This window comes from Plecotus auritus, assembly GCF_963455305.1.
Source record: "Plecotus auritus genome assembly, chromosome: 9".
Lineage (NCBI taxonomy): Eukaryota > Metazoa > Chordata > Mammalia > Chiroptera > Vespertilionidae > Plecotus > Plecotus auritus.
The window spans coordinates 44479354-44498525 of NC_137783.1; the positions used below are offsets into that span (position 1 = coordinate 44479354).

At 51.6% G+C, this 19172-nt stretch overlaps 1 protein-coding gene across 6 annotated transcripts in view; it reads right to left on the reverse strand.

The window, feature by feature from the left end:
- Positions 1-18955, reverse strand: part of LRRC20 (leucine rich repeat containing 20) — a 51809-nt gene extending 32854 nt beyond the window's left edge. For 3 of the 6 annotated variants that reach the window (XM_080688659.1, XM_080688661.1, XM_080688664.1), the window contains exons 1-2: positions 18866-18955; positions 13077-13221 (exon numbers count right to left, since the gene is read on the reverse strand). In XM_080688659.1, the coding sequence (XP_080544785.1) occupies positions 13077-13158 (82 nt within the window). In that variant the 5' untranslated portion in view covers positions 13159-13221; positions 18866-18955. Of the gene's footprint in view, positions 1-13076; positions 13222-13311; positions 13602-17793; positions 17848-18139; positions 18274-18865 lie in introns of those variants that run through there. The other 3 variants (XM_080688660.1, XM_080688663.1, XM_080688662.1) reach the window with 3 other exon arrangements.
- Positions 18956-19172: the final 217 nt, after the last annotated feature.

Sequence of the window (19172 nt, forward strand, 5' to 3'; positions counted from 1 at the left end):
GGCAACACCAACATCTGTACAGCAGCTGGACTCAAGCACACCTTCTTCCCCCAGTGCTCCCAGATGTTGATACCTGAGCTGCAGTAGATAATAGAGATGCTTGGGGAAGGTTCTGTAATAAACACAAGGCATAATTATCCTCGTAATTATAATTATTATTGAAAGATGGCCATTCTGCATCTCCCCAAACCTCTAATTAAGAGAGTACACTGTACTAATAAAAAAGCTTTTGATTCAACACATAGGTCCTTCATTAAAGGTTATCGTGTTAATTCTAATGAACGCCTGATGAAAAGTAACTGGTGGGTAGAACCAGGGCAAGTAAAGAAAAATTCGCAAATAGAGCATTCTGCCGGAAGTCACGAGGGCTGGGCCAAGCGGGAGTTGTTTCTTAGAAATGCAGAACTCTGACCCCTGCTCAGTCCCTGCCGAGAGGTGGGCCTGGTGACAGGGCCCAGAAGGGGGAAGCGGAGAGGGTCATGGAGCTCCTGTCAACCAAGTCATAGAAAGAAAGTGCCAGGGACTCGGGCTGGCAGGCACTTTGGGCTCCATGGCCTGGCCAAGAAGCAAGGCTCCCAGGGCTGTGGGAGGAATCTGTGGCCGGAATCTGTGGCCAAGTGACCTCGTCCCACCCAGAATGTCTTTTTTCACAAATGTCTTTCTTCATGAAATCTCGGGGTTAGAGAGACTGGAGGTCATTTAGCCCATATTTCCCAAATTTCCCATTAACAATCACCTTGGGATCCTTCTAGGTGAGGACTGTGATGCCGCAGGTCTGCGATGGGGCCTGAGATCCTGTATCTCTCCCAGGCAGCCTCAAGGACCACGCTCAGTAGCAAGGGCTAGTCCAACTCAGTGGTTCTCAAAGTGGGGTCCCTAGACCCACAGCATCAGCGTCACTCCAGAATTTATTAGAAACGCACACTCGCAGGCCCCACCCGCACCTACAGAATCAGAAGCTCTGGGTGGGGCCCAGGCGGCTGTGTGTGAACAAGGCCTCCAGCGCTGACACCAGCTTGTTTGAGAACCACTGGCATAGAAGCACTAGGCCTCCCACCAACTGTGGTTACTTGGCCCTGGTGGATAAGGGTGACAGCAATGACGGTAACTCCATCTACTGAGTGCTGGCTGGTCCATGCCTATGTAGGGGCTTTAGGTTTATTCACTCACGAGAAGTTATTTTGCCCTGTGTGCTTCCCACCGAGGATGAGAAGGTGACAGAAGGAGAGAACTAATTATTGAGCTCTGGCAGGTGTCCCAGTATTTGCTGGTACTTTTGCCTGGGCTGTCCTTTGCCCAGATGGTTCCATGCCCTGCTCCTTCTCTTTATTCTTGTCTCAGTTAAATGCCGTTTCCCTGAGAAGCTCTCCCTGACCACCTTTTCTGAGAGTTGCCCCGGTCCCTGCCTCAAGTACCAGTGACACGTAGGGCAGCCAGGCAGCTGGGAGTCTGTGCTGGAGGGAGGGGTGAAAGATGCATTGGGGCTGTCAGGGACCCCAGATTTAGGGTGGGGGCTGAGTCAGATAGGGCCTCTCTGGGGCCAGCAGCACTTCTGCAGAAATCTCCACTTAAGAGTTTGGCTATGCCTATACTTCCAGCCCCCTTATTCTGTGTTTCTTCAGGGGTGTCCCTCAGGTACTCATCAGAATCACCATATGCACCCAAAAAGGCCCAGATTTCCTTATTTCTGTTACATCATGACCAGGTTTCAAACAGTATGCCCCCGAGAAATCAGCTGCCCACCCCACTCACAGCCCTGCCTTCCTGGCATGTCTCCCCCTACTGGTCCCACTCAGAACAAAGCCACACCAACATAGGCCTGGCACATGGCAGGTACCTCTTGCCTGGTTTCCCCTCTGGTCTCACATCCATGCTGTGTCCAATGGGGATCCTCCTAAGCCCACCTGACTCATGTCATTTCCTGCTCAGAAACTGCCAGGGGCTCCCCACTGCAGCCCAGATCAAGTTCAGCAGAGGCCGCTCAGCCCCCATCTAACTTCCTGAAATGCTGCTTCAGACGCTGAGGGTGACGCTAGTGTTTGAGAGTACACACTACCTGCATGGCTCTGCGTCGTCCCATGCTGTCAGTGACACTGAGAGCCTGGTTCAAATCCCTCCCTTGGGGAAGTCGCTCAGCCTTTCTGTGCCTCAGTTTCCTCCTCTGGAAAGTGAGGATAATGCAGCAGCCACCTCACAGTCTGAGTGGTGATTAGATCACAGGGCTGGGATGAGGTCTGGATGAGACCTAGGTAAAGCAATTGGGACAGCTTACCACAGGTGGGCATTAAAGAGGCGTGAGCTCATTATTATTCATGGGTCATTTGGACTCTAGATGATTTTCCTTTCTTGGGGGCTCTCTTTAGGACCTAGCCCCTGTGCAAGATAGGGCTTCACCGTAAAAACGACTTAAGGTAACACTCAAGGCCCTTTGAGATCTGAAGCCAGCCTCTGCCTCCCTCCCGCCTCGGCTGCCTTTACTCTTCCGTGTCACAGCCTTCTAGGGCTGTCACAAGCACTTTTGTATCATCAAGCCTTTGCTCAGACACCCTCACCTAAAATGCCTTCCCCTCACTCCTGTCCTACACCTGCACCCCTAAACCTGCTCTATCCCTTAAGGCTCAGCTGAAAGGCCACCTCTTCCATGTAACCCCCTTAGCACTGAGCTAAACCAACGTGCATTGTGTATACCACTGAAGACATTAGAAGAGGAACTCATCCTTATTTAGTGCATTCTATGTTCTGCAAGTACTCTGCATCCCATGTCATCAGCTCGCTCCCAAGGGGCCTGTCCCAGGGCTGTGTCACCGCCACGAGTCACTGTGTCATCTAGGGCTCAGTCTCCCTACTGTACAGGGAACTCCACCACCCGCTGGCTTCCTTGGAGACCCCTCAGGGTTGGAGCAGTTCTCACAGCTGGGGAGATTTCCAGACAGAAGAATGACAAGCAGGGAGAACAAAAGAGAGAAGGCTGAGTGACTGCCCCACAGACTGAGGGAATTTGTCCACTCATCCAGCATTCTGAGTGCCGGCGCTTGTAGGGCAGCGCTGCAGTGAGCAGGAACCCAAGGAGCAGCTTGGCTGTGCTTGAGGTTGCCCACCACTGACCCCCACTCTTATCCTCCCCTGCTCCGTCCAAGGTCTGAGGTCCACAGTGGGGCTGCAATGGGGGCAGGTGGGGCTCATGGCTGTTGGAGCTTCCAAAGTTCTAGAAGGGGATTCCAGGACCCCTAACAGAGAGACCCGGAGCTTTGAGGTCTTCTCCCACCAGTTATAAACAGTCCTGAAAAAGCCTCAAGACACCAGCTATCCATCCACAATGTGCCAATCCACATCACTGCCTGTGGACATCCAGGGCTGTCACAGCAGCGCTCCATGGACACTCCCAAATGCATCCCCGGTACCTGTGTGCACCTGCTTCTCTAAGGCTACGCCCACTGTGTGCATGCTCCTGGAAAGGCTGCCCGTGTGCTGGCAGCTTGGGGTTCTGGGGGCAAGGAAAGCTGGCAAGTGGCAGACGCCCAGGGTGCCCATGGATCCACTGTCAGGAAGGACGATGGGGTGGCGGGAGGAGCCCTGACCTGGAGTCAGGAGGGCTGGACTTGAGTCTCAGCTCTGTGGAGCATTTACTGGGTGACCTTGGCAGTCACCTCGCATTTCTGTGGCTCAGCCTTCTCATCTGTCAAACCGGGGTACCGAGTGGGCAGCCCATTTGCCCAGGTGCCTCTAGATATGGACGCTTTCAGGCCCTTAGGGTTTAGAGAGAGCAGTTATGGGCACTGGCCGTGGTGGCAGAGGTGATTGGTAATACTGAGGGTGGATCAGGAGGTCTTGCATCTGCAGGATGTGCCAGAGCAAAGATAGGGGTGGTGATGAGACCTGGTCAGGGGTAAGGGGTAAGGGTATATTGAGGCCAATAACCAGTGTGGAAAAGAATTTTTCAGAGCCAGGGGCTTCACTGGAGCCAGGTTGGCACAGCACTGGCAGCCCGTGGCACAGAAATGCAGGGCTTGGGCCTGGGGTGCCATTCTCAATTCAGAGGTGAGTGACTGGTGCCAACCCTATCCAGGGCGTCTGTGGAGACCAGCTGCTTCTGAACTGGCCCCAGGGGAGTGGACACAAAGGGCTATGTGCAGGTGGTGGGACTGAGCCCCCCATTCAGGCAGATGAGGACAGGGCTGGGTGGGGGTTCCTGCAAACCTCTCACACCATGCTGTGGTCTGGCATTGCCTCTGTGCCCAAGTCAGCATGGGGCTCTGTGGGCATCTGTCTGGACCCCAAGCCTCAGGTACAGAGGGGGCCGTGGAGGGAACGAGAATAGCTTAGTACTGAAGGCAGCTCTTGGGATAGAGAGAGAGAAAATTTGTTTTATGGTTCCAGCCCACGCATTTGCACTTTTACTTAAAAAAACAATAGGTGTTAAATAAATATAAGTAGCGCACAAAGATGGGGCCCAAAGGGTAAACAGTGGGAGGCCAGGCTTCCTTCCCCTGGCACTAAAGCTATAGTTATGGGGCTCTGCTGGGGGTAGACTGGGTTACTCTAGAATTGCTAGAGATGAGGACACCCCCAATCCAGAGAGACCACATCTAGAGATGGAGTTTTAGGCAGTGGCTTCTAGTCACCCGCCTCACCCATCACCTTGTGCAGGAAGCAGAGTTGGGAGAGCAGCAGGGCTCTGCAGTGGGCACAGCGGTTCGCTCCCCTGCTGGCCAACTCACAGCCTGCTTCCCCAGTTGAGAGGTGAACAGACAGGCAGCCCTGGCCTGGCTAAGGGCTGCTCTGGGAGAGCCTATTTCATCCTCTGTGCCTGCAGAGCTGGACTGTGCCTGGCTGACCCTCCGAACTCCCCAGGCCAGGAGACACTACAGCAAAACGTATGTCCCTCGCCCCTACCAGCACCAGGCTCTTGGCTGCCCACCTCCCTCGGGCGGGTGTGGGGGTGGGGTGTGGGGGGAGTATGAGTGTGTGTATGTGTGTGTGTGTCCTGTGCATGTGCCTACCCTTCCAGACTGGGCCCTCCTGGGCCCTGGGGTCCTCCACTGGGACACACACAGCAGGTGCCCAATGTGTGTGTTGAAAAACAGTGTCTGACCCAAGGAAAGGTATCATTTCACTTTGATGAGTATATATTAAGGGCCTCCTTGTTTAAGAAAGGGGCTGCAAAATCAGGTCCCTGTGGGGCCAGCCAGGAATGTAAGTACAGGATGTGAGCTGGGCAGCACCTGGAAGCCCTTATCAGCACCAGGCACTCACCCAGCAGCATGGTCAAGTCCCAGTCTCAATTTCTGTCACCCGGTTGGCTGGTGACAGGGCACCCTCTGCTGGCACACACAAAAGGAGACAAGTACTTGGCTAAAGTGAGGGGGGGGGGGCAGGAAAGGAGGCAACATGCCCCTTCTCTCACTAGCCTTGGTATCCCACTTGATTTTTCTCACAGCTCCAGCCTGCTGCTCAGTTCCCTGGGGATAGATCATATCCATGTTCATATTCATTTCTCTCTTTTTCAGACATGCGTGCACACACACACACACACACACACACACACACACCTGCCCAGACAATACCCCTCCTTGAACCGTGCCCCAACCAAGAGAAGGAAGTTCCAATTTATAAATAGTAGTAAGCCAGTGCTTCTCAAAATTCAAGGCAGGGAAGAATCATATAGGTTTTGTGTCAACATGGAGATCACCAGGCTCAACCTCTGAGATTCCACGTTTAAAGTGGGGTCTGTGGATCTGCACGATTAGCCGACACCCAGATGATTCTGTTAGAAGGAAATCTCATGACCTCGGTTTAGATTTCTACATACTACACCAAAAGCACCACGCATAAAAGAGAAGTCAAATACTCTCACGCTACAAAACAAAAACTTTCTAGTAGAAACACTTACTAGTAGAGAAAAAAAAAAACACGTTTCATGCTTTTAGCTTCTCTATCTGTAAAATGGGGATGTTATTACCTGAGCCACAGGGCTGTTGTGAAGACTGAGTCCAAACTGATAAAGTACTGCCAATGATCTGGGGAAATTCACACCAAAAGCATAAAAGAGAGAGAGAGAGAGAGAGAGAGAGAGAGGAGAGGGAGAGGGGGGGGAGAGAGAGAGAGAGAGAGAGAGAGAGAGAGAGAGAGAGAGAGAGAGAGAATATGAATACATAGTGATGGAGGCACTGAATGGGAAAGCCCAAGAGGAATTCTAGGCAAAAGAGGCTCAAGGGATGGGAGAGCAACATGTCAAGAGCTAATGGCTCAGCATTTTCTAGAAAGAAACACAGACATGAATCCTCAGAGTCAGAAAGTACAAAAGATTATAATTTATTTTTATTTTTTATTTTTTTTCCTTTTTTTTTTAAATAAATCTTTATTCAGATTATTACAATTATTTCTCCTTTTTTCCCCCATAGCTCCCCTCCACCCATTTCCCACCCCACCTTCTGCCCTTACCTACCCCCCACTGTCCTCATCCATAGGTGTATGATTTTTGTCCAGTCTCTTTATGAACCCCCCCATACCCCTTTCCCCCTGAGAATTATCAGTCCACTCCCTTTCTATGCCCCTGATTCTATTATATTCACCAGATTATTCTGTTCCTCAGGTTTTTAATTCACTTGATCTTCAGGTTCACTTGTTGATAGATATGTATTTGTTGTTCATAATTTTTATCTTTCCTTTTTTCTTCTTCCTCTTCTTTAAGAATACCTTTCAGCATTTCATATAATACTGGTTTGGTGGTGATGAACTCCTTTAGCTTTTTCTTGTCTGTGAAACTCTTTATCTGCCCTTCAATTCTGAATGATAGCTTTGCTGGGTAGAGTAATCTTGGTTGTAGGTTCTTGCTATTCATCACATTGAAAATTTCTTGCCACTCCCGTCTGGCCTGCATAGTTTCTATTGAAAAGTCAGCTGACAGTCGTATGGGTGCTCCCTTGTAGGTAACTAACTGTTTTTCTCTTGCTGCTTTTAATATTCTCTCTTTTGTCTTTTGCTCTTGGCATTTTAATTATGATGTGTCTTGGTGTAGTCCTCTTTGGATTCCTTTTGTTTGGGGTTCTGTGGGCTTCCTGGACTTGTAAGTCTATTTCTTTCACCAGGTGGGGGAAGTTTTCGGTCATTATTTCTTCAAATAGGTTTTCAGTATCTTGCTCTCTCTCTTCTTCTGGCACCCCCATATTTCTGATGTTGGTACGCTTGAAGTTGTCCCAGAGTCTTCTTACATTATCTTCAACTTTTTGGATTTTTTTTTTTGCTTTTTGCTTTTTCGGTTGAGTGTTTTTTGCTTCTTTGTATTTCAATTCTTTGACTTGATTTTTGTGTTCCTCTTGTCTGTTTTTGGGTCTCTGTATAATATTTTTTATTTCAGTCAGTGTATGTTTAATTTCTAGTTGGTCCTTTTTCATCTCTTCGAGGGTCTCGTTATATTTATCGGCCTTTTCTAGGATATTCTTAAAAAGCCTTATAACCGTGGTTTTGAATTCTATATCCAGTCGTTTGTTTTCCTCCATTTCTTTTGTTTGTGATCTGATTCTTAGACGCCGCATTTTCACTGCTTCCCTGAGTTGGTAGATTTGTGTGCTAGGTTTCCAATTTGGCCCAGTGGGTCTGCCTCCCCAGTTAACCTGAGGTGGACACTCTTGGTGCACACCTTTGTGGACTGTGTGTACAGCCTTGTTGTAATTAAGTCTTTATTGTTGTTGGTATCACTGGGAAGAATTGACCTCCAGGCCAGTTGGCTGTAAGGATCAGCTGTGTCTATGCTGGGTGCTGGAGACAGCCTAATAGGATTAGACTTGCCAAATTGCAATAGCCTCTGTGCTCAGCTTGGATGGGGTGGGGTCTCAGTCTTGGCTTCCCGTCAGCGTTGCCCTTGCGCGCACGTGTGTGCCTTCAGTCCTCTGCCTTCCCGGCTCCCGATTCTCCGCCCGAGAGTCCAGACTCCCCCCACAAGAGTGTGGGTCCCCAGGGGCTCGCCTGGAACTGGGGTTCACTGCAGTCAGAACTGGGGCTCACTTCAGTCAGAACTGAGGTTCAGTGCCGTCAGGAGCCTCTCACTCCCTTCCGCTAGGGAAAGCCTGTGGCAGCCTCTGCAGCCTTTGTGCGCACTGGCGCGAGCGGACTTTCAGTCCTCCGCCTTCCCCGGCTCCTGAGTCTCCGCCCGAGAGTCCAGACTCCCCCCACAAGAGTGTGGGTCCTCAGGGGCTCGCCTGGAACTGGGGTTCACTGCAGTCAGAACTGGGGCTCACTTCAGTCAGAACTGAGGTTCAGTGCCGTCAGGAGCCTCTCACTCCCTTCCGCTAGGGAAAGCCTGTGGCAGCCTCCGCAGCCTTTGTGCGCACTGGCGCGAGAGGACTTTCAGTCCTCCGCCTTCCCTGGCTCCCGAGTGTCCGCCTGAGAGTCCAGACTCCCCCCACAAGAGCGTGGGTCCCCAGGGGCTCGCCGGAACAGGGGTTCAGTGCAGTCAGAACTGGGGTTCAGTGCGGTCAGGGGCTCCCTTCCCCCTTCCGCCAGAGAAAGTCAGCCAGGCTCTCAGCCGCCCTTCCTCTCCGCGCGCACAAAGACCCTTTGCCGTACCTCCAATTCTCTGTGAGCTTTTCTCTATCCTTCTAGTTGTAGAATTTTCACTCAGTCAGCTTTCCTGTGGTTCTGGATGGTGTCCGTTCTGTCTTTTAGTTGTAGTTTTGAAATTGTTGTGCGAGGCAGCAGTTTAGGTGTTTACCTATGCCGCCATCTTGGTTTTTTTTTCCTATAATTTATTTTTAATTTATTGATTTTAGAGATAGAGGAAGGGAGAGACTGATTGGTTTGTTGTTCCACTTATTTATGCATTCATTGGTTGCTTCCTGTATGTACCCTGAGGGGGGACCCCCCCCAACCTTGGTGTACTGGGACAACACGCTAACCAACTGAGCTACCCGGCCAGGGCCTGCAAAAGACTGTAGAAAAGATGGACTGACAAATCAAACATCTGAGCTCATCACAACACCTGACATGCAGCAGGCCCCAGAGAAGTGCTGGCTCCTTTCCACCCCAGCCCACAGTGGTCCTTCCGTCCTCCCATCTCTGCAGCTGTCTCTATCCCAACCAGCTGTGCCCGCCCTGCCTGCACCTCCCAGGCTTTTCCAAATCGCACTCTGCAGTAATGATCATTTTTTAAGTCATCCCCAAAGCACACAGCAGACCTGGCAGCCTCTCCCCTGCACATGAGTCAGGTGCAGAGCAGCCTGGCCTGCCAGTCCACTGGCCAGGGAGGGAAGGGTAAGGTCAGTCAGACCCCTCGGGGGTATGAGGACCCAGGGAAGCCCAGACAGGCATGAGACCTTTACTAAGAGAAAGGTATCTCTGTGACTCAAGGGGTGGCTAGAGAGGAGAGCCAGGCTCAGGAAAGGTGCAGAGTCCTCAACTCTTTGCCAGCTGGTTGGAAGAGTCTACTGAGGCTTGTGGGGAGGAGAGGAGGGGCTGGACGAAAGCAGTTCAATTCGAGCTGAGGGGCAGACCAGGGGCCAGGTGGAAAGAAGCCCACTTCTCAGGGGATCAAAAGAGGCCTGAAGCAGCAACAAGGGCTGGGATCCAAAGCTCAGGTTACAGGAGGAGCAGGCCTGGCTGGGAAGGCACACCCACTAGTGCTGCGAACCATGGTGAGTAAGGTGAGAGCCGGCCTGTAACTGAGCTCTTCCCAGCCCATTCTCTACAGTGAGACACCTGTGGCTGCTCCATCCCACCAGGCCTGCACAGGGAGGGGCGGAGGGGGGCCCATTCCACTCCTGGGGTCACTCTCCTCTGTTAGGAAGGAAGTGTTTTACTTCCTTCCACATTCTGTAGTGGCAGGTGGTCCTTTCCTTAAAACGTATTCTTCCCTACTTATAAGGGTAATATGCTCATCACAGAACATTCACAAAATGCAGAGCTTTTTCTAATATACATTTGCAGCTTGTTTTATACCCTTCCACTTTTTTTCTATGTACATACACACATTTAACACAGTTGGCATCTTACTATATAGGGTTGGAGATCCTTGTTTTTTTCTTTTTCCAATTCACGTTATACATGAGAATTTGCCAGTCTTCATTCAAGCATATGATGAAATGTTACGCACCACTGTTAATGGCAACATAAATTGCATTGTACAACTGTAACTAAATTTATTTAAGCAATGTTGTGGTGCTGGTTGTTTAGGCTGTTTCAGACTGTTTGCTATTTTACATGAGAACTATATCCTGCACGACTTCAACACCCAGCATCTTCCACCCCGAATTAGGGCCACCTGTGGTCTGTCCAACATAGCTAGGCATGAAGCCATGTGTCACCTGCTGCTCTCTGACCGTCACCGACGCAGTCTAGTCTCAGACCCAGGACTCTATTGCAAATATCCCTGCAGAGCCCCAGCACCCTGCACACAGCAAGTACTCAGTAGGTGCTGACTACTATTTAAGCCCCAGAGCCCTCAGATTGTATGGGCTGATGAGTTTCATTTGCCAAAGGGTCAGGACTGCAGGTGCCCACAGCGGCCTCGTCTGATATTTTGCTTCTTCTCTTGGCACCAAAGAGGTAAAAAGGCCCCTATTGTCCAGCCCTAACTTTAAAGACCCCATCACCTCTACCACACATGAAAGTCTCGAGCTCCGGCTACAACCTCCAGCCAACCGCTATGGCTTAGGGTTTAATTCCTTCCCCAAGTTGCCTAGAGCTTCACTGTGCTCATGACCCAGGTAATCTCCAACCATCTGCCCCAACTGCAGAACAGCATGGTAGGGACAGGGCGCTGCTCTGGTGACAGACAGGCAGGGTTCCAATCCCAGATACTGCAGTGGTCTGGCAGGGCAGCCAGAGGCCTCGCTTTGGTTCCTCAGTGGGCATGGCCCTGGGCAGTGCAGAAGAGCTGGTCACAGCCCTCCCTACCCTGGTCACCCTGCACACTTCACCACAGGCTGACGCCCAACCTTCAGTTCACAGAAATCCCCGCTTGGCCTGCAGAAGCACCGGAGTTTGCAATCTCTGCTCCAGAGACACTGAAATCTAGACTCCTACACTCAACATGGCCTTCCAGGCTCTCCACCTGCGGGGTGCCATCCCTCATGCCACAGAGACAGCTCTGCAGTGGCCTCTACCCAGCTATGGTGCAGCCCTGCCTCTGCCTAGGGCACCTGCCTCCTTACTGCTGACTAAGAAAATCCTCTCTCAAACAGCACCTCCCCAGGAGGTCAGAATTCCACTCTCCCCCCTCTACTCCTCCTCCATCTTACCCCCTTCACACATCTGGAGGAGACTGAGCTGCATGTGTGTCCCTCCTCCGCATGACATTTTAAAGTAGGGGCAGGTCATTCACTGCAGAGATTTGTCAATTTGCACTGAGCTCTCATTCAGAGGCAATCAGTGCAGACACCCAGACAAGACCTGGCTGGCGGACACCTCGAGGAGGTGTGTTGGGGGGGGGGGGGGAGGGTGACTTAGGCCTCTATTTCCAGCCCTTGGGGATGAAAAATAATAGCTGCCATTTATTGAGCTACCTACATGCCAAGCACCTTACAGACATTACAATAACTCCTAATCACCTTGATGAGGAAGACACAATTACACCCCCATTTTACAGATGAAGACACCAAGGCTCAGAGAGGTTAAGTAACTGCTAAGGTAGCAGGCTGCTGGGTGGCAGAGTGGGGATTCAAATCCAGGCCTGAGTGACCCAAAGCCTGGCTCTCAACCACCACATTAGTGATGAAGGGCCTTGAGCACTGGGGTGAATACAACCATATTAGTGACCAGCACCGGGTTCCAGAATTCCTTTACTCACCAGCTGAAGGCTCCCCCACAAAAGCAGCGACAGTCTTTAAGTTTGTTTGCTGCTAGAGGAGATGCTCCTCTTACCTTACCTCAATTCAGCAAATACCTCCACGTACTCACCAAGTGCCTGACACTGTGTTGGCTCTTAGAGGGGAGACCACAGGATCACTACCCTCTAGGGACACTGAATGGGTGTTACAGAGGAGGAAGGGAGCGAGGGGTGGACAGGGTAGGATTGAGGGCTTCCTGGAAGAGGTGGCGACCAACCTCATCTTGAAGGCTGAGTATCCCTCCACTTCTTGGGCTACCACCCCTGCCCCAGAAGCTTACATTCCAGATACACTCTGACCAACAGCTACTTTAATAAATGCTCTACCTTTCCAGTCTTTGGTTCTTTGCTCAGTCTATAGCCTCCATGGAAATGCTCCTTTGTGAGACAGACACACACATACACAGACTTACATCCCTACCTGCCTGTGAAATTCCTGTGTACCAAAGACCCAACTTAAATCCCAACCTGTCCACCTGCATGGTCACCCACAAGGCAGGATGGTGCTCCTCTCCTCTGGGTTCCCACAGCACACCCATGGCTCTAAGGTGACACTTACATTCCAGTGAATGAGACAGACAGACACACACACACACACACACACACACACACACACAATTGTACTATATCTATCTCCCCTGCCAATCCTTGCACATGGCAAGATAGTCAATTCAGCCAATATTTATTTATGCTGTGACCAGTTCAAAGCAAAAAATATATGACACAATTCAAGTAAAACAGTGAACAGGGGACCTCCCAGCTGGGTGACTTAAGAAAGCCCCCTATGCCTTTGACTCTTCGTCTCCTCCTCACCCAAAGACCACAGCTAGTCATGCCTGGCAGGGATCATCCGTCACAGGGAGGTTGTAAAAATTCAGTAAGGCAACACTCATGCACCAGCACAGGCCTGGGGCATGGGGCGACTCGGCAGTGCCAGCTACTGTCACCTGGTCCAAGGGCACACACACAGTCATCGGCAGTCCCAGAGCAGGCAGACAGGCTCCTGGAGGGTGGAACCCCTCACTCAGTGTTTTTCAAATCTCTCTGACTATGACCCATAGCAAGTCGTACGCTGGGACCCAGTATATGCACAAACTAAACACAATGGCTATTAATGTTCCAAGAAACTGCTCCTTGTGACGAGGGGCACACACGATATTGCCTCTTTCATCTTCTCTTTCTGTTTCATTTCCAAACTGACTTCACAAACCACTTCCAGGGTGCCCTGTGGTTGGAAAGCCATACCCTCACTCACCCAGGGTGTCAGAGTCACTCTCCACCGTCTCGTTGACCTTCCTCGCAACTCTGGCCACCGCCTCACCCATCTTCCTCAGCATGCAGACTCGGGTGTCCTGCTGCCAGCCACCAGGCCGGTCTGCTGCTCACAAGGGGGCCTGCACCTGGAGAAGACACAGGGACATGAGTCCCCTGCCCGCTGGCCAGGGACCTGGGCTGCTGGAAGACTACAGGGAGAGCTCCAGGCCACTCACCTCCTCCTGAGGGGCCCAGAGCCCAGGCCACATCCAGCTTGGCCTTCAAAGCAGCTGATCTGCCCATCAGAGGGTGGGGGCAGCCTGGTCCTACCAGTTTCCTGGGAGGATCGACACGTGTGACCACACCAGACACAGGGCCAGAGCCTGAACCAGTGGCCAGGCGGGAGTGAGGACTCAGGTGTGCGCTGGCCTGTGACTCACTTTAACAGGCGGGGCAGTAAGGAGGAGGCGGGGCACAGCCAACTTCAAGGAAGAGACACTTGTCCCTCCACCTCACAGCCTGTGAGCTGGTGCCCTGTCCAAGACCCTCCAGAGCAACTCCTCCAGCTCCGTTTGCCCCGCCGACCCCTCCTGTATGCTGGGGAGTGGGGACAAGAAGGCAAATAAAACAGCCTGGCTTAGTCAGAACTCAGAATCTGGCAGGTGGGCGGGTCTCTAAGAATTCCCTCTCCAAGTACCAGTATGGAGTACCTATTTGGCCTGCAGACCTGGTTATCAGCCTGATGTTGAATTTATCTGCAAGACCTCAAGGGAAAAGGGGGATGGGTTAGGGAAATGAGAGAAAGGAAATTGGATCACTAGAGAGAAGAGGCTTAAAGAAGGGTGAAGATAAAAATTATAATAAAAATTACAAGGTGTTAAAGACATAAGGAAACTAAAAACATTGCTAACTCCCTGTTTATTACAGAGAAGGAAACAGAGGCATAAAGAGGGGCTAAATGTCCTGACCAAGGCTGAAGTGACTAAATGGCAATAATCAGCTCAGCCCAGCTCCACCTTCAGTGCTCACTTCTTTACAAGTCACCCACATCACCAGTGGCAGCACCCCACCTAGAATGAACCTGAGGCCAAGGTCAATGCCCTCCTTTGTCCCCAGATCCCAATCCCAGCTTTGCACATAGCTCAAGGAGCTCTAATATACTCAATCTGAGGGTCAAAGGCAGAAGAATGTAAAGGGCAGAGAAAAGGGGGGTGAGGGTAGAGCTCAGACCTGCTAACAACAGGCAGGGCAGCCAAGGCCAAGCTGGGGGTTGGTCAAGCCCACCCATGTGCTTAGGGGAGAGTTAGTGGTGAGTTCAGTATGTACGTGCATCTCACCAAGGAGGCCGACACTGAAGGGATGAAACATATGGTGCAGTGGGAAAAGACTGTTTTTTTGAAGACAGGCCCAATGCCTAACTGTTATTTATTAGTTGAGAAGTCTTGGGGAAGTGTCTTAAACTACTCCGAGTCTAGTTTCTTCATCTGAAGAGATCTAGTAATAACTTCACTAGGTTCATACAAAGATTAAACAACAATAATCTTTATATATATATATATATATATATACATACATACACACACACACACACACACACACACACACACACACACACACCTTTCTAGCCCAGAGCCCAGGACACGTAGTTACCCAATAAATGCTAATGGAGAGGGTAAGACAATAAACACGCAGACATGATGTCAGCATCTAATCCCAGTTGCATACCCATGTGACTTTGAACAAACAACTCAGTGGAACTCATCTTTAAGGAATGAGTAGAATTTTCATCTCTCCGCCTCCAGGAAGTGTTCCCTGATTGCCCCAGCCCTCAGTGTTCTCTCCTGAGTTTCAGAAGCACTTAATGCCCTAGCACAGCCAGCTGAGTTGTTTACTAGGCAGCTTAGGGCAGGAAGCAAATCTACACTGTGCTTTTGCCTGCACTTTACACCACATACTGAAAACAGACGCCCATTTAGTATCCCCCAATGGTGATGATGATGATCAACAAATATCATTTGAATTTTAAATACAAATCAACGGACTCTTATAATAAATCTAAGACAGTATCTAATTGAGAAGCGTCATACATTCAAATGCCTAACAGTGCCAGATGGGGACCTTGCACCAGGTGAGCCTGGTAGGACAGGAGGGAATAGTGATGACTATTGCAAACTAGACCCGACACCTTTACCAGGCTACCTTTAAGGTCATCCCCCTAACCCGGAGTCACACCAGAGGACCCAAAAGGGTTGGTGAATCAGATAGATGAAAACAAAAAACCTGGGTCTTCTAACTCCTAAGCCAGGTCTTCCTCCAATACCATGCTCCCTCCTCTCCCCACCTCTAATATTTATCATCAATAATCACAAACATGTATGGAGCATCTACTAGGTAGTGGGTGTAAAATGAAGAGGAAATACAGGAAATAGCTCTGAATTGTGATTCTGATGAGGAAGAGTTTTCTAAGAAACATCACAGAGGCAATCCTGGCCTCTCAGCAGAGGGGAAAGAGAAGGTAAAACTCCAATCCGCGCAGGGTCTGTGCTAACCCTACTGGGATCCTCCAGGCCAGCGTTCGCCAATCTTTCGGACCTCATGGCCCACCAGGGACCACTGGTTGGCGACCGCTGCTCTAGGCTGATTACTTTGACACTATGCTTGCAATTCTAGCTGGCACCAGGTAGGAGAGGGCGGTGGTGCCTTAGGCCATAGAACCCCTTGATGAAAACTAGTCATTAAAAACCTCACCCCTGCTGGCAGGCTCAGACACCCTTTAGTATGGGTCAGAGAATGGACCTCGAAGCAGGAACAGGAGCAAGTCAGTGAGTCAGAGCAAGTCACTAGGAGGAGGGACCCCTTACATTCCGGAGGATGCTCTGGGTACAGCAGATGTGCCCTTGCCCCCAAGAGGTTCCTGTTGCCTAAAATCATCAACCTGGCTAACTGGGTAGGAAATCACCTTCCCTTCACCTAAAACTACCCCTCCCTCCAAGGGAGAATTCCTTCATAAAATTCAGCTGACAATCTCTCTCCCAGGTCAGATGACAAAGGTCTGTCCCTCTTTGGCACAGGCAGGACTGTGAGATGGGAGGGTGGCAGGGCCACTTGAGTATAAGACCCAAGATGGAGTAAGAGGGTTCCAAAATGAGGGTAGAATTAACTTAGGATGACAGGAATCTGGAGTGTGTCCCCTAAAGGGCTCTTACAAGGTTATCCAACTTCGTTGACTACTCTTTTCAGCCCCAACCTAACACAGGGCCTCTTTGACAAAAATAATAATAATTATTATTATTTATTTAGCATGTAACAGGAGCCCAGAGAGAAAGGAGGTTTGGGGAGGAATAAAGCTGCTCCTCTTCTTTTGTTTTAAACTGTTTTTGAGGAAAATGAAAAACTGTCGGAGTCACATGTAAGTGATGGAGTGTAAATCCCCCTAGACAGGGCCACCTCTAGGAATATGGGGACCCTGTCTATATAAACTATTTGAGTGAATCAAAACCAGCATGTCAGCACTATTCTGGCTGCCCAATCTCATGTAGTCCCAGACAAAAAAAATATCACACTGGCCAGTGGGAACAATTAGTATGCACGGCAGTCCTTCTGGACCCAGAACCCAACTCCTTAGGCCCAAGTTGTGGACTCCTTGAGGCATCTGGTTAACTCCACAAGCAGGGGCCCTGGTAGCAGAAAGTGTCCCAAAGGGGAGAAACAGGAACCACTAGCCCACATGGGTCTGGTCTGGACTTGGGTACCCAAATCTGATGACGCTGCTGGCCCCAGCTGCTCCCAGGCAGTAAAGAGCAGTCTTAGAAAATTTCAAGGAAAGCACTCCAAATCCTGGAGACCCTTAAGACACTGGGGACAAACTCATACTCACACTGCTGCTGTCCCAGCAACACAACCCTCTCCACACAGCCCCAACTCCCCTTTCCTCAGAGCGTGCATCATAGTCCCAGGAAATGGTTAAATCCAACGGACATCTCCTGAGCATCTCCTCCAAGGACTACAGCTACACTTGGGGAGTAAAGGTACAGAGACAGGGCATGGGCCAGAATGAGCTTCCCAGACAGTAACAGAGACTCAGTGACAAGACGCAGAATGAGCCAGACGCTAGTAGCACAATGACCCCAGGCCCAAGGAGTGTGTGTGCCCTCTGCCATGAATGTACATGGCATGGATAGGAGGGAACAGATCAGGGGCTGAGAAGAGGTACTCAACATGATGAGAAAGAGGGGGACAGGCAGCCAGTCTGTCCCCAGACACTGTTGGAGGGGGTTGGAGGCCCTTCTGAAGATCCTGTTTCTCTGCAGGGAGCTGTGGAGAGTTTTTTTGAGGAGAGCAGCTAAACCAACCAAAGTTCTGGAAAATTCTGTGTTGTGAGCAGTCCTCTTTGTAAAATGGATGTATCATCTCCCTCACTGGGTTGTTTTGAGCAATAAATGACAATAATAACTTTTGAGAAAAGTTTTTGCAAACTGTTAAGCACTTCTCACACAAGGCATTACCAATAGGTATTAAACAGGTACAGTAAGTTAGGATATAATAACTGAATGCCAGAAAAAAATAGGTGCCCTGCTTTAAGAGAACTGGCAACACAGCCCTCCTGTACCTATAACCTCATTTCATCTGGATAGAAGGCTGGGAGAGGGCTGATTTTTGCTCAAACCCTGACAGTAGCCCCCTGCCACAGCTCCCGCCCTCACCAGTGAGAACTCTACCTTATCTGGAGCCCCAAGATCTGAGCAAAGGAGCTGCGGCGACACCCCGTCCACACCAGCTGCTCCTATATTTAGTTACTGGTGTGGTCACCAGGGAACTTTAGAGCCTGGCGCCGCACAGAAGGGCAACCCGAGCCTCCGGAACCATGTGTGCAAGCTCCCCCACCGTTGGCTCTAGCGGGTCTCCTGGACCACGCCAATGGGGGAGCCGATGCGGAGGGGAGAGCCGGCGGGCTGGACGGACCCAAGGAGCCTAGAAGGCCCACTCGAGGCCAGGACAGAGTTGACCCAGTTTTTCACCCAAGGGAAAGGAGCCCGCTGGGGGGTGAGCAGGACCGGCTGGCACCTGGTTTTTGAGCCACGGGGTTCGCCGGGTCCGCGCGTACTTCCCTATAGGCATCTAAGCATCCTCGGGCTGTGCCTCCCAGGACTGAGCGAGATGGCCAGGCCAGGATCCCCGTGTCTGGCGAAAGGAGCCCGCCTCGCCCGACTACCCCACCCCCCGGCGCCCGCAGCCAATGGCTCCTCGTTGCCGGCCCTCAGCTCTCCCGGCAGGCGGGGACTAGGGAGAATAAAGCAGGCAGAGGAAAAAACGTGGCGACCATAGAGGGCTGGGGACTCCCGCGCCTTTTGGAGGCCAAGAGGCACTCTCTGCGCTACCCGTCTGCAGCTCCTCAGAGCGGAAGCAAACCCCGAAAGTGTCACTTCAGGGACGAAGTACACGACAGCTTCTCCCAGCAGGGCCGCCTCCCGCGGGGAATGGAGGCCCGACCGGGACCGCTTCCCCGAGCTCCCTATTCCCGGGCACCGCTGCGCCCTCTCTCCCAAGCCAGCCCCAGTTTGCAATCATGGGCCGGCGTGGCGCCGGGCCCCCGACACTGCATAAGCCGCAGCTGGCGCACCGCTGCTCTTTGCATCGGGTGACCTGGGGGAGGGGAGGGTACGCTGCAGAAACGGGGACACTTCTCTCCCTCTCTCCCCCAGCCCCTCCAGAGCTTAGCCTCAGACTACATTTACTTCGCGGGGCACGAAGCGTGGGGCCCCTGTCCAGGCCGCTTTCTGCTCCACTTACGGCGACAATGCCTCCTAGCGCCCTGCGCAGCGCAGTCACGCTCCCTCGGCCGCCGGCGGCGCCCCACACAACAGCGGCCGGCGGGAGCCGGCAGGGCGGGGCATGGGGACCTGGGCTCTGAGCGCTCGGCCGCCCGGCCAATCGCTGCGCCGGGTCAGGCTGCGGGGCGGGAGCACGCAGCGGTCCGGGCCGCGCGCAACCCGGCAGCGCGCGGTCCTCACGCCGCGCCCAGGAGCAGCGCACGCGGAAGGGTAGCCCGCGCGCTCTCGTGGCTGGTCCGCTTTGTGTGCGGCTTCTGGAGGGAAAA